Below are 13,876 nucleotides of genomic sequence, written 5' to 3' on the forward strand. Positions count from 1 at the left end.
GAGATATCATAAGATATTAAGAAGGTCTTTTGTAAAAATGAGCAGTCTTAACTTAATTCCTTCAAGAACTGACAGATGCCTCCTGCTTTTGATTAGAAGACCCCATGAATATGAGTTCCTTTTTCCTATTATTGTATGACCTAATAGTTTCACTAGTCTCTATCAATTAAGTGCCCCTTGAGCCAAGTGCAAATCCTGTTGACTTATATGAATATGTCCATGTTCTTTACTCAGAAGCTATACAGATGGAGTTGCCATTGTCTTCTTAACTGAAGGCCTTTGGCTCCTGATAGTTCTGATGTTTAACATGCTACATGTTTCCAAATAGTCTATATTTCTAATGCATTGGGACAACTGAGTAGATGCAGTTGCACCATTCAAGTCTTTGAATAAATCTAATGTGAAGGGAGAGGTGATGGTTTTGTTAACACTAGGAATCATATTCACTCTGGAATGAGGTCCAGGATGAGTTTATAGTCTATGGCAGTGGTTCGACCCCTTTAATACAATTCCCCACGATGTGGCGACCCCAACCATAAAAAATTTTTCATTTTGAATTTATCGCGCCTGAAGCCGTATTGGCTAGCGATCCGAACTGTTTGCGATTGCCTTGAGGACGGAGGCATTAAAGCAGAGACTCCTCCCCTATTATGTTTATCGTGCCTGAAGCCAGATTAGGCTAGCAGTTGGGAGTGATTGCAGCTGGCTTGAGAGGGAGACATCAGAGCAAAGATTTCTCTTTTTTAATTCATCACGCCTGAAGCCGAATTCGGCTAGCGATTTGAAGAGCCTGCAGCTGGCTTGTGGAGTCAACCATTGGAGCGCGATTCTTCGACTCGCAAGTATACTTCCCATATTTCCGATGGTCTTAGGCGACCGCTGGAAAATCATCACTCAACCCCCGACAGGGTCCCGACCCACAGGTTGAGAACCACTGGTCTATGGCAATTGTACATCAGAATGAGCTTTGTAGACTAAAAGCCACATGTCGTTTCTGAATGGCATCGCATAGGCCACACTTCAACAAGTAGGACAGCCATTTATTTCAATGTAGGTGTATACAGGTAGTCCTCGACTTGCAACCCCAATGGAGCCCAACATTTGTGTTGTTAAGGGAGACATATGTTAAGTGAGTCTTGCCCCACTTTACGACCATTCTTGCTATAGTTGTTAAGTGAATCATTGCAGTTGATAAGTTAAGGGAATCTCGTTTCCCTATTGATTTGCTTGTTAAAAGATTGCAAAAGGGGACCATATGACCTTGGGATACAGCAATGGTCATAAGTATGAACCAGTGGCCAAACATCTGAATTTTGATCACATAATCCTGGAGATGCGACAAAGGTCATAAAATGTGTGAAAAATGTCACGCAAACGTGTGAAAACTGGTTATAAGCCACTTTCTTTTAGTGCTGTTGTAACTTTGAATGATCATTAAATGAACTGTTGCAAATTTAAATACAGAAAACTGTCTGTATTTAAATTTAATTAGCATTTAAATAATTTTTAAAAATTCATACGATACAAGCCACTTCTGCACTGCTGCCAAGGATATTTTAACCTGTAGTCATCTCGAAGAGGACTACTGTACATGTAGAGCCAGTCTGATATTGAGGTTAAGGCCCCAGGATAGAAACCAGGCTAGAAACCTGGAGACCATGAGTTCTAGTTCAACCTTAGGCATGAAACCAGCTGGATGATCTTCAGCCACTCACTCACTCTCTCAAAGGAGGCAATGGCAAACCACTTCTGAAATCTTATGTGTTCCCTGTGTATTTACTAATGGTCTCCTTCCAATTAGAAATAACCATTTGATGACAACATTAAAAAAACTGCAAAGACCTGACGCTTTCAAACACTACAGTAGTGGCCAAAATTGTGGAAACCTTTTGGGAAAATAAATTTTTGAGGTTTGATGTCTAATAACACCACTTTTTTGGGGGAAGAATAATCATATTCCACTGCTGGAATGGCCTGGGAATAGCCCAGACCTTAACCCAATTGAAAGTCTATGGAGCCGACTAAGGAAATTTACTAGTCAGAAGCCACCCAGCAATAAAATTCAGTTAATAAAAGCAATCATTTAATCTTGGTTTCAAATGATAACAGCTGCAGAACTAAAAAACTTGATTCACTCCATGGGAAGATGTTATAAGGCCCCAATTCATGTTAAAGGTTACCCAACTAAGTATTAACTGACGTGATAATTTTGGTATATCTCGTTTTTTCTGTTTCACTTTTCTTCTTTATATTGTAACTGCTATTCTAATAGAAAATCCTTCATTAAAGTTATTGCATTACCTTCTTGATTAAATTATCTTTCCATTGATATATAATTTTAGGGTACTACTCAAAAAAAACCTGATGTTATTAGCTAGTTTTAGAAAATATACTTTTCCCAAAAGGTTTCCACAATTTTGGCCACTACTGTATATTTCTATGGCCACAGTCCAGATGACTCTGAAATAGAATTTCACACTCTTGTCTTGATATTGTCAATGGCTCTGCAAGAGGCACAAAATTGCTGTGGAATAACAGAACATTGTTATTACCACACAATTACCTAAAACATTTCCCAGAGGCATCTACCCAATCATGGGGGAACAGAGCACAAGACAAGACCATTACATTCTCCTTATATAGTTTTATAAAAATCAAACCTAACCTCCTGGATTTTAACTACTGATAACTTTGAATGTGTGTTTACAAGTAGTACTTGACAGAAAACTATTCATTTAGTGACTATTCAAAGTTACAACGGCTCTGAAAAGAAAGTGATTTGTGATCATCTTTTCACACCTAATAACTGTGGCAGCATCTCTATGGTCATGATGATCAAAATTTGGGACCTTGGCAACTGGCATGTATTTATGACTGTTGCACTGTCTTGGTGTCATGGGATCAACATTTGTAACCTTCCCAGCAGGCTTCCGACAAGCAAACTCAACCAGGTAAGTCAGATTCACTTAATAACTGCATGCTTCACTTAACAACTGCAGTGATTTGCTTAACAACTGTGACAAAAATGCCATAAAAATGGGGCACAACTCACTTAACAACTGCCTTGCTAAGCAATGATATTTTGGGCTCAGTTGTGGTTGTAAGTTGAGGACTATCTGTATATTAGTGATAGCAATAGCACTTAGACTTATATACTGCTTTACAGTGCTTTACAGCCCACTCTAAGTGGTTTGCAGACTCAGCATATTTCCCCCAACAATCTGACTCCTCATTTTACCGATCTCAGAAGGATGGGAGGCTGAATCAGTCTTGAGCCTGGTGAGATTTGAGCTGCCAAATTGCAGGCAGCCAGCAGTCAGCAGAAGTAACCTGCAGTACTGCATTCTAACCACTGTGCCACCATGGCTCAATAAAATACTATATTTTCCAATTATAATAAATGACAAAGCTTTTAAATTTAGTGTTAATCCTCCCTAACATAGCATTTATTACCAGAACAGACTAGAATTTTAACTCTTTCCATCCACTGGACTTCCAGGTGGACCTTCTAATCTGAAATAATGTAGTATTTACTGAATGTACAGAAAAGTAATACAGTTTAAAAAAAATAAAGGAAACATTCCTTCTTCTAATCAAGCTCTTTTAAAATAAGTCGATGCATAATGTTTCTCCTCAAAACTTTTAGGGTGAAGCCACTGCATTATATCTCTTGGCTGATAGGACATGAAGGCAGTGGAAGTGTGCTCTCCGTTCTGAGGAAGAAGTATGTCTAAAAATTATATATTATAAATATTATAAATATATATTATAAAATTATATATATAATAATTACATCGCATTACATTTCTCGACCTAATTTCAAAGCCCACAGCAAGAGATCAGACCTCTACAAAGATGTCTAGCTCCTTCACTTGCACTTTATCATTTAAGAGTGGAAAAAAATTGTCCCAAAGTAAAACCGTTATGTGCGTCAAAGATTGAGATCATGTTCCTAACCCTAACCTTAACCTTTCTGCAGTTATCAACCAATGCTTCTTGAAAATATATTACTTTTTAGTTGATTAGAAAGACTGTATACTGATTAAGTAATTCATTAAATGTACATGCATAGTACCACACACTTAATATAAGTATTCTTTTTGAGAATGTTAAAGGGCACGCAATATTGTTTATCATATCAGCTGCCAAAAAAGCCAACACAGTTCCAGGCTGCATAAACAGAAGGATAGAATCAAGATCACTTGAAGTGTTAATACCACTTTAGAATGCCTTGGTAAGGCCACACTTGGAATACTGCATCCAGTTTTGGTCACCACGATGTAAAAAAGATGTTGAGACTCTAGAAAGAGTGCAGAGAAGAGCAACAAAGATGATTAGGGGACTGGAGGCTAAGAATGGTTGCTGGAATTGGGTATGTCTAGTTTGATGGGTGACATGATAGCAGTGTTCCAATATCTCAGTGGTTGCCACAAAGAAGACGGAGTCAAGCTATTCTCAAAGCACTTTAAGACAGGACAAAAAACAATGGACGGAAACTAATCAAGGAAAGAAGCAAGAAGAACTAAGGAGAAATTTCCTGACGGAACAATTAATCAGTGGAACAACTTGCCTCCAGAAGTTGTAAATGCTCCCACACTGGAAGTTTTTAAGAAGAGGTTGGATAGCCATTTGTCTGATATGGTATAAGGTTTTCTGCCTAAGCAGGGGATTGGACTAGAAAACTTCCAAGGTCCCTTTCAATTCCGTAACTCGATATTTATATTTTTGAAAACCTACTTTGCAAGAACCCACTTTTAGGAATATAACCAGATTAAATGTTTAGTTAATGTTCACTGTTTACAATTCAAATATTTACTTATTTACTTTAATCATGGCTTTACTTTCACAATAGGTTTTGGGCTCTTGCCTTATATGGAGGAAATGGTGAGACAGGATTTGAACAAAACTCTACCTATTCCATCTTCAGCATTTCAGTGACTTTGACAGATGAAGGCCTTAAATATTTCTATGAGGTCAATTATTACTATTATTATTCCGGTATACTATTGTATTGTAAATTCCACAAAGATCAATGAAATAACTTGAAAAAGAATAGAAGTTTAGTATTTTTTTTCTTTATACAACTAGTTAGATTCCAAATGTTTGTGATGCTCTGTCATCTTCAAATATAAATTGCATTTAATAGAGATTTATAAATGGTTTTGTGTTGGACAATACTACAGAGGATGAAGCAAGAAGTGAAGATTTATATTTTGCAACTAATTACACTTTTGGGAATAATTGAGTAAAGCTATTTTTGTTGGAGATTTAGAGATATTTATGAAGGAGAGGAAATGGACAATTCTTCTGAAATCAGTTCCAGTTACTAGATCCTCCATAACATAAGTTTTCATCAATAGTCTGTATCACGGGTCTGCAAACTTAAACACTCAAAGAACCATTTGGATCCGTTTCCCACAGAAAACAAAACACTGGAAGCCACAAAACCTGGGTGGGCATGCCAACTCTATGTCACTCACTCTCACCCAGTCACATGACACCCCCCCCCAGTGACGCCTACCCAGATTTTGTGGCTGCTGGTGTTTTCTTTTCTATGGGAAACAGATATCTCTCTCCCTCTCCCTCCCCCCTCTCTCTCCCATCTCTCTCTCTCTCTCCCTCTCTCTCCCTCCCTGCCTCTCATCTCATCTTTCTATCTCCTCTCTCTCTCTCTCTCTCAACTTTCTCTCTCCTCTCTCCCTCCCTCTCATCTCTCTCTCTCATCTCTCTCTCTCTCCCATCTCTCTTTTTCTCTTTCTCCCTATCTCCCTCTCCCTCCCTCCCTCCCTCCCCTTCTCTCTCATCTCTCTCTCTCTCTCTCCTCTTTCTTTCTTTCATCTTTCTATCTCCCTCTCTCTATATATCTCCCTCTCATTTCTCTCTCTCTCTCTCTCTCTCTTTCTTCCTCTCTTTTTCTTTGTCTCTCGTCCTCCCTCCCTCTCCCCCATCCCCACTTCCCAACACACACCTCCAAGGAAATATAGCCACGTTATCTCTGTCTCTGGAAAGATAGAAAAATAAACCTTGCATTACAAAAGGAGTGATTGTCAGGCTGTTACATCACAGCACCATGAGGTTTCCGATTTAGATCGCCACACACACTTCAGAGAAGCATCATCCCAAGCAGCAGCACACTCACACAGGAATGCATACGCATCCTGCAACTCGGTCCAAAGTGGTTGGAAAATATAGTCCCTGGGCACCCCCGATTCCTTGGCATGCAAAGTACAGGATGACATACACACACTCATCACCAAGGCAGCGTCCGCTGAATCCTTGCAAAACTGGGAAAAGGTGGAGACAGGGGGAGCAGACAGAGCCAAATCGAGCCAAATCTGTCTCTTTCTCTCTCTCTGGCTGCAGCAGAAAATGGCGGGTGGTTACATCCAGCCTTGGCTGGTACTTGATGTGCGACCTGCTCTCCGCCCCAAGAGAGTTGCCAGGGGTGAGAGGAGCAGGGTCACATTGTAGCTCTGCATTGTAATGAGCTCCAGGAGGACGAGGGGACCCAGTCTCCCAATTGTGGAGCGCACTTTCACTGTGCTGCGAAAGGCATTGCGAGAGCATTGGGCAGGCCATGGAGGGGGTATTGGGTCTTCCCCTGCCCCATGCCAAAAGGAAAGCCAGCTGGGCTTTTCCTCCTAGAAGCCCCCATACCCTTCCCCCTGCTACTTGCTACCTGCTCCCTTCCCCCCACCCCTCACTCAATCCCACTTCGGGACACAGGAGCACATGCTGGAAACGTGTGTTGGGGCAACATGAGAGTTCGTCTTCTGACCCACTGGTGCTTGGCTCACAACTCTCTGCAATCCTCCAAGGCCCAGCTTGCTGAGGAGTGGGGGGAGAGCAGTCCTGATGCCTCTGCTGCCCCCTCCAAGGCCCCAGCCATCACTGCCCGACTTCCTCAAAGGCATGGTGCATTTCAAAAGCAGCAGCACATGTCTGGAGTTGCTGAACAGTGTCCTGCTGCGAGAGGTGGGCCAGGCCTCTCCACTGTCTGACTCGCCCATTGGGGCACTTTTGCCAGCCCACCCCTCCCACTGGGCTTTTGTGCTCGGCACTCGGCCAGGGGAGGGGAGAACTTCCCCACACCGCCCCCTTCTTTCTCTTGGCCCCACCAACGAGGGAGGAAGGCCAGGCTTGGGGGATGGCCCCCACTCCTCAAGATCTGCCCTGCCATTCTCTCCCAGCCCTCTTTTCTGGCAGTAACAGCAATTTCCACAATGAAGACAGAATCTTGTTGCCACAAAAAGCCAAGTACAGGGGCACTTTGCTCCCACACTAAGGCCACAACAGGGTGATAGCTCTTTCATCCCTCTGCCACAACAGGGCCACAGGGAGCCACAGCAGAGGGTCTGAAAGAGCCTCATGCAGCCCCAGAGCCGTGAGTTGCAGACACCTGGTCTATATACTTATGATCTGTTGGAGCCATAAATGAATTCATGAAAATTCCATAGGGTCCAGACAAAATAATACTTTTCTTTTCCAACGCTAGAATTAAACCATTATTGGCCTTATCATCAAAGTGCACACACACTACCATCCATATTAAAAATATCTAAAATCTCAGAGAAAAGATTCTTAGTCCATTTGTACTACCAATCACTGCTAAGTGAGATAATGCTTATGGAGGAAATAATTTCTGTTTGGGGATGTCAGAGCCATAGGATATCAGAAATTATCAGATGTTATGGCTAAAGTGACAAAAAGTATGTTTTGTTTTGTTTTTTGTTTGTCTGGAAGATTAATCCTGGTTTATTAGTTGTGAATGCTGCCCTGTTTTGTAGTCAAATATGTCCCAAAAATAACTGCATCCATTTCTTTATCTTCAGGTTATTCATCTTATATTTCAGTATTTAAAGATGTTGCAAAAAAATGGGCCAGAGAAAAGGTATTTACATATTTTAAAAAATGTTATGACTTTGCTAGTCATTTTTTATTTTGTGTTTAATACATTTTTGGTACATATTGTAACTGATGCTGTAAATAACAAAGAGTTTAAGAATGCATATTAAACGTATTAATCTTCAGATCAAATCATCATGTTTTGTATATCGAATCAAATCAACATATGCAAGATATACAGTAATAGTGTTTGAAATATGCAAGATAATCTCTTTGACAGCAATAATAAACAATGCTATGTAAATAATTATATAAGGTTTCATATTAACAAGGAATAGATCTCTAAAAGGCATTCCTTCCAACAAAAGTGAAATTTTATTTGATGTGTTAGTCATCTGTTCAAAACCATATCATATGTCTCTATTTCTCATATCCTACAAAAGTGACAGCTAGGAAGAATACATATAGTCCTCAACTTACAAGAGCGATCATTTGATGTTACAAAGACATGGGAAAAGATGACTTATGACTGGTCCTAGCACTTAAGACTTATATCACATGATCAAATTTCGGCTGTTGGCAACCAACATGTATTTATAGTAATTGCAGTGGCTTGGGATCATGTGATTGTTGTTTGTGACATTCCAAGCTAGCTTCTGAAAGGAAGTCAAATGGGGAAAGCTGATTCATTTAATTACTGTGTGATTCACTTAACAACCTAGGAAAAAAGGTCATAAAATCAGGCATGATTCACTCAACAACTGCCTTGCTTAGCAATGGAAATTCTGGTCCCAATTGTGATCGTACGTTGTGTAGCTCAAAATGAGCTACACAACACAGTGCTTTCAGCAGTTCTAAGAAGGCACCACACCCATTTGCACTACTCAGATAACCCTGAGGACACAGCTAAAGTGTGAGTTAAGTGTGAGGTCCAGGTGACCTTAATGACTCTCTAAAAAGAACGCAAATGACCAGCTGTCTGCAAGGAACATAAATCCTTCCATTCCCCACCATCCAGTCAGAGATGAAGAAATTTCTGAGAAGTGAAACGTCTTCAAATAAGAAAGTCCAGTTGCCTCTTGAAAAAGCACCTTTGGGAAAAATTGAGGACTACCTATTTAAAACAAGGGGGGTAATCAATATGTCATAACTCAGATACACTTTCTACTGGATCTTAGCTCCTCAAAAGTACTATATTATCTAGCATCGAGAACTTTGGGGAACATTTCACAGTGCTCAAAAGAGAAGAGTTCTTCGCTCCTCCGAAAACAGCAAAATACCTTATGCCACCAGACTTGAAATCCTGGGATTAGAAAACTTACAACTCCGCCGACTTCGACATGACCTGTGTTTAATACACAGAATCATCTATTGCAATATCCTTCCTGTAAAAGATTACTTCAGCTTCAATCGCAATAATACAAGAGCAAACAATAGATTCAAATTTAATGTCAACCGCTTCAAACTTGATTGCAGAAAAGATGATTTCTGTAACAGAGTTGTTAACGCTTGGAACTCATTACCAGACTCTATAGTCTCTACTCAAAATCCCAAAATCTTCAACCAAAAACTGTCCACTATTGACCTCACCCCATTCCTAAGAGGACAATAAGGAACGTACATAAGAGCACAAATGTGCCTACCATTCCTGTCCTATTGTTCCCTTTCGATATAACAAATTAATATGGTTGTTGCATACTTTTGCTTATATATATATATATATATATATATTCTTTTATAATGTGTTGATTTTCTTATGTTGATGTTTGTGTATACTGTTGTGACAAAATGAAATTTAGAAAAAATTGGGCATTTCTTTGTCTTCCAGGTTATATATCTAGGGCAGGGGTCAGCAACCCACAGCTCTGGAGTCGCATGTGGCTCTTTCATCACTCTGCTATGGCTCCCAGTTGCTGGTCGGCTCCACAATCAATAGAGCTTTTGGTTAGGACAGGTAGAGGAAAAAGGATGCAGCACTAGGAAAGAGACTCTATGGTGGGGGAAACGGACTTCCGGTTGGCTCCAGATTTGAATGGGGGCTTCTGGTTAGGACCTTTGTGGTTCTTTGAGTGTTTAAGGTTGCTGACCCCTGATCTAGGGAAACATAATTATAGTAAATCTTAGTATGTGAAACATAAGAGTCGGTTTGAATACCAACTTGGTAATTCAGAAAATATGCAGATTTATGAGCCCATCACTTCGGAGAGTCCATAACTCAGTCTTAACAAGTGAGGCTTGTACAGGCAATAAATTAAACATTCATTGGACAAGATTGTAATCTGTCATGATAAGCCCTCTTTCTTTCTCTCATGCATTATCAGTGCGCCCAGGATGAAGGTGCTTTTATTCTGCAGTCATGAAAAGCAGGATTTAATTTTTGTTTATTTGGAGCTCACACTTTCTATTTCATTTTCTATCATCTGATGATTCAAAGTTATGAATAGTAGTGTAAAAAAACTGCCTTCCGTTTCAACCAGTCCCAGCCTGTATACAGGTAATCCTTGAATTACAACCATTCATTTAGTGACTGTTCAAGCTTACAATGACACTGAAAAAAGTGACTGAGGACCATTTTTCATATTTACGACCATTGCAGCATCTCTATGATCACATGATCAAAATTCAGACACTTGGCAACTGGTTCAAATTTATGACAATTGCAATATCCCAGGTTCCCCTTTTGTGGCCCTCTGAAGGGCAATGGGGATTCATTTAACAACCATGTTAGTATCTTAACAACTGCTGTGATTCACTTAACAGCAGTGGCAAGAAAGATCGTAAAATGGGGTAAAATTACTGCCTCACTTAGCAACAGAAATTTTGGGCTCAGTTATGGGCATGTTCAAGGATTACCTGTATCTTTCTGATGTGTAGATTTAAGGTCCAAGAATAGCACAACCCACTGTTAAAAATGTGTGCAGTGGTGGTATTCAGCCGGTTCTATCTGGTTTGGGCAAACTGGTAGCGCCCACCCACCCGAATGTCATCACAACCCATTTTTGACACTCTGTGCCTGCGTGGAAGGCCCTGCGCATGCGCACGGCCCTGCCCATGTGTACTCACATTTGCAAACTGGTAGTGAAGGTAAGCGAATCCCACCCCTGAATGTTTGAGATTGTAGGCCAAATGTTTCAAGGATACCGAGATGGGGAACAGCTGTTCTGTGTGATAATGGTCACAACTTTTTGTTTTGCAGAATATGGGAAGAGATTCAGAAGATTGAAGCTAATGAATTTTGTTTCCAGGAACAGGTATACATTTGCTTCCAGTTTCCAATATGCTTGCAGTATCACTGGAAATATTGGCATTTTATTTTAGATAATGGAATTCAAATGATTCCAACTCTTGTCAATTGTGCTGTGTTTCAAGACTAAGTTTTAAGAAACGCTAATCTTCTGACTTTATTATTTCTTCATCATGTTTTCCATATCTCCAGACGGACCCAATTGAGTTTGTGGAAAATATATGTGAAAATATGCACATCTTTGAAAAGGAAGACCTACTAACAGGAGATCAACTACTGATTGAATATAATGCTGAAGTAAGTGGAGCCCGCATGTGTCTGAAAAAAAGTAAAAGGAAAATCACTCCAGAATCACCTTTTCCACACTGGCACCATCCAGATATATGATTGCAACTCTTAGAATTCTATAAAAGCTTATGATAGCTCAGAAATCTCAATTTTGTAGATTGAAGGTATCTAGATGGCCTCAGCTGAGGAGTCTGCTCTAGAAACATTAACACTAAGTTCAAGAAGTGTTTTGCTTAGTTAGAATATTTGTGTATATTTCCTGATCCAAAATGTAGCGATGAAGCTTCTTTAAAGTGCAGCTGTAGTGGCAATGGTAAGTTTTTAATTTCTATTGTGTAGGTAAATACAACCAGGTTCCTAACCAATCAGCCAGTGAGTTCCAATGGATTGATAATATCTCATCCTCCATCTCCCATAATAATTCTTATGTCATGGCATTAACAAAAAAAGTCAGTTTAAGAACAAGGAGGCAACTTTTATGAAAAATTGACTAACAGAGAATGGATTGATTTATTCTTTTATCTATTATATTCGCAGATCATTGCTGATGCCCTTAACCATCTCACTCCTGAAAAAGTAAACATCTTTCTCTTATCTCCTTCCCATGAGGGACAATGCTCCAAGAAAGAAAAGTGGTTTGGGACACAATATTGTGTGTTAGGTAAAGTGGCCATTTGTGTTATTAGTGGTTTGTAAAAATCTGCTTCAAAACATTTTGGAGCAAAGATGTTACTAATGGTGCAAATTGCTGCATTAACATCCATATGAATTGCTTACAAGTTACAAGAATTTCCCTGTAGAATTCAGAATTCAAGAGTTTTCATTTTATTCCTATGGCTTGGAGCATGGTAGCTCTTGCTGTCTTGTGGCATTGGCCATGCTGACTGTGTCCTGTCTCAGTTTGCAAACATACACAGGCAGACACAGATTCTGTGGTGTTACGCAGATAGCAGTGGACAATACCATAAATCAGAGTCTGCACAAAGAGAGCTTATCAGAATAAGTCTGTTTGAAGTTTAAGCAACAAGAGAGTGATCCAAATATGATCCATAAGCCAGAGTGCTGAGTCTAGTAGTCAGCCAATCCAAAAGTCACAGGTTCAAGAGTAAGTAAACATGGGAACAAAAGTCACAAATTATGATTAAATAACAAAATTAAAGCAATCGAAGAATAATTATTATAAATAAAAAAATTAAAGTAAAAGTTTTACTTTAGTTTTACTTTCCCAAAAGATATGGGAAACAAAATCGACAGCTTCCTTTTTTTCCTGTGGTGTTTCTGGTATTAAACCTGAGAGGGAGGGTTGTATGCACAATGTAAAAAGCTTATAGAATTAAAATTAAAAAATTGGAGGCTGCTTGAGTCTAGTTTGAGCTAAATTCTGTGCACCACCAAATCTAAGGCTAATTCTTATCTTAAGGTATTCTCTACTAAAGCATTCATTCTGTGTTGTGTTACATTCGCAGACATTGACCCTAATTGGAGCAAGTTGTGGAACACGGATTTCCCTCTCAACCCAGATTTACATCTGCCACAAGAAAATAAATATATAGGTTAGTACTACAACCGCATAGTCTTGTTCAATTTAATAGTGTTCTTATTATGGCACTGAGTTAAACCATTAACCCACTATTGTACACATTGGTGAAAGTCAAATTTTTTTACTACTGGTTCTGTGGGCATGGCTTAGTGAGTGTGCTGTTGCTTGCTGAGCGTGGCTTGGTGGGCATGGCAGGGGCAGGATACTGCAAAATCTCCATTTCTACCCCACTCCAGGGGAAAGATACTACAAAATCCCCATTCCCTCCCCACTCCTGGGGGAAGGATATTGCAAAATCTCCATTCCCACCCCACTCTGGGGCCAGCCAGAGGTGATATTGCCAGTTCTCTGAACTACTCAAAATTTCTGATACCGGTTCTCCAGAACCTATAAGAATCTTCTGGATTTCACCCCTGAGTAGCGCTAATATCTTTTGGGGAGCAAGAAATATAAATATAATAAATAACAAATAACAGACTTGGATGCAAGATTTTCTTTTTCTTCCCTTTAATGCTTCCCACTCTAGGTTTATGAAACAAGGATTTTTCCCCCCCAAAAATTCAACTAATCTAAGCCTCAGGTTTTAATGCTTTTGCCTGAAAATAGTACAAAATTATGCATGAATTTTGGCAAGTGTAGTCAAAACTTTAGGAAGTAACTATCGAAGTATGTATGTCCAGAGATTCATACAAAGTTTATGAAGAACTTATGCAGCAATGTAGCAGGCAACCAAGTCCATGTATAAATATTATCCTCAGTATATTTACCACTTTTATCCCTTATTTTAGCCACAGATTTCTCTGTGAAAGAAACAAATATCCAAGCTCCAGAATATCCTACCAAAATAATAAACACACGTGAAGGGTGTCTATGGTACAAGGAAGACAATAAATTTGGTGTCCCCAAAGGTAAATTGTATAAATACAAATTCTTGGATTACATCTATGGAAAAGGTATAG

The 13,876-nt window shown here is 39.6% G+C and overlaps 1 protein-coding gene across 1 annotated transcript in view; it reads left to right on the plus strand.

Annotated features, from left to right (window-relative positions):
* The window catches only part of LOC131194252 (nardilysin-like), a 57,958-nt gene that overhangs the window by 22,862 nt on the left and 21,220 nt on the right, over window positions 1–13,876 (plus strand). Inside the window, exons 11-18 of the mRNA XM_058175034.1 lie at window positions 3,647–3,724; window positions 4,853–4,973; window positions 7,833–7,891; window positions 11,042–11,096; window positions 11,282–11,386; window positions 11,915–12,038; window positions 12,844–12,930; window positions 13,706–13,825. Of these exons, the coding sequence (XP_058031017.1) occupies window positions 3,647–3,724; window positions 4,853–4,973; window positions 7,833–7,891; window positions 11,042–11,096; window positions 11,282–11,386; window positions 11,915–12,038; window positions 12,844–12,930; window positions 13,706–13,825 (749 nt within the window). The remainder of the gene's footprint in view (window positions 1–3,646; window positions 3,725–4,852; window positions 4,974–7,832; window positions 7,892–11,041; window positions 11,097–11,281; window positions 11,387–11,914; window positions 12,039–12,843; window positions 12,931–13,705; window positions 13,826–13,876) is intronic.

This window comes from Ahaetulla prasina, chromosome 3 (assembly GCF_028640845.1).
Source record: "Ahaetulla prasina isolate Xishuangbanna chromosome 3, ASM2864084v1, whole genome shotgun sequence".
Classification (NCBI taxonomy): Eukaryota; Metazoa; Chordata; class Lepidosauria; order Squamata; family Colubridae; genus Ahaetulla; species Ahaetulla prasina.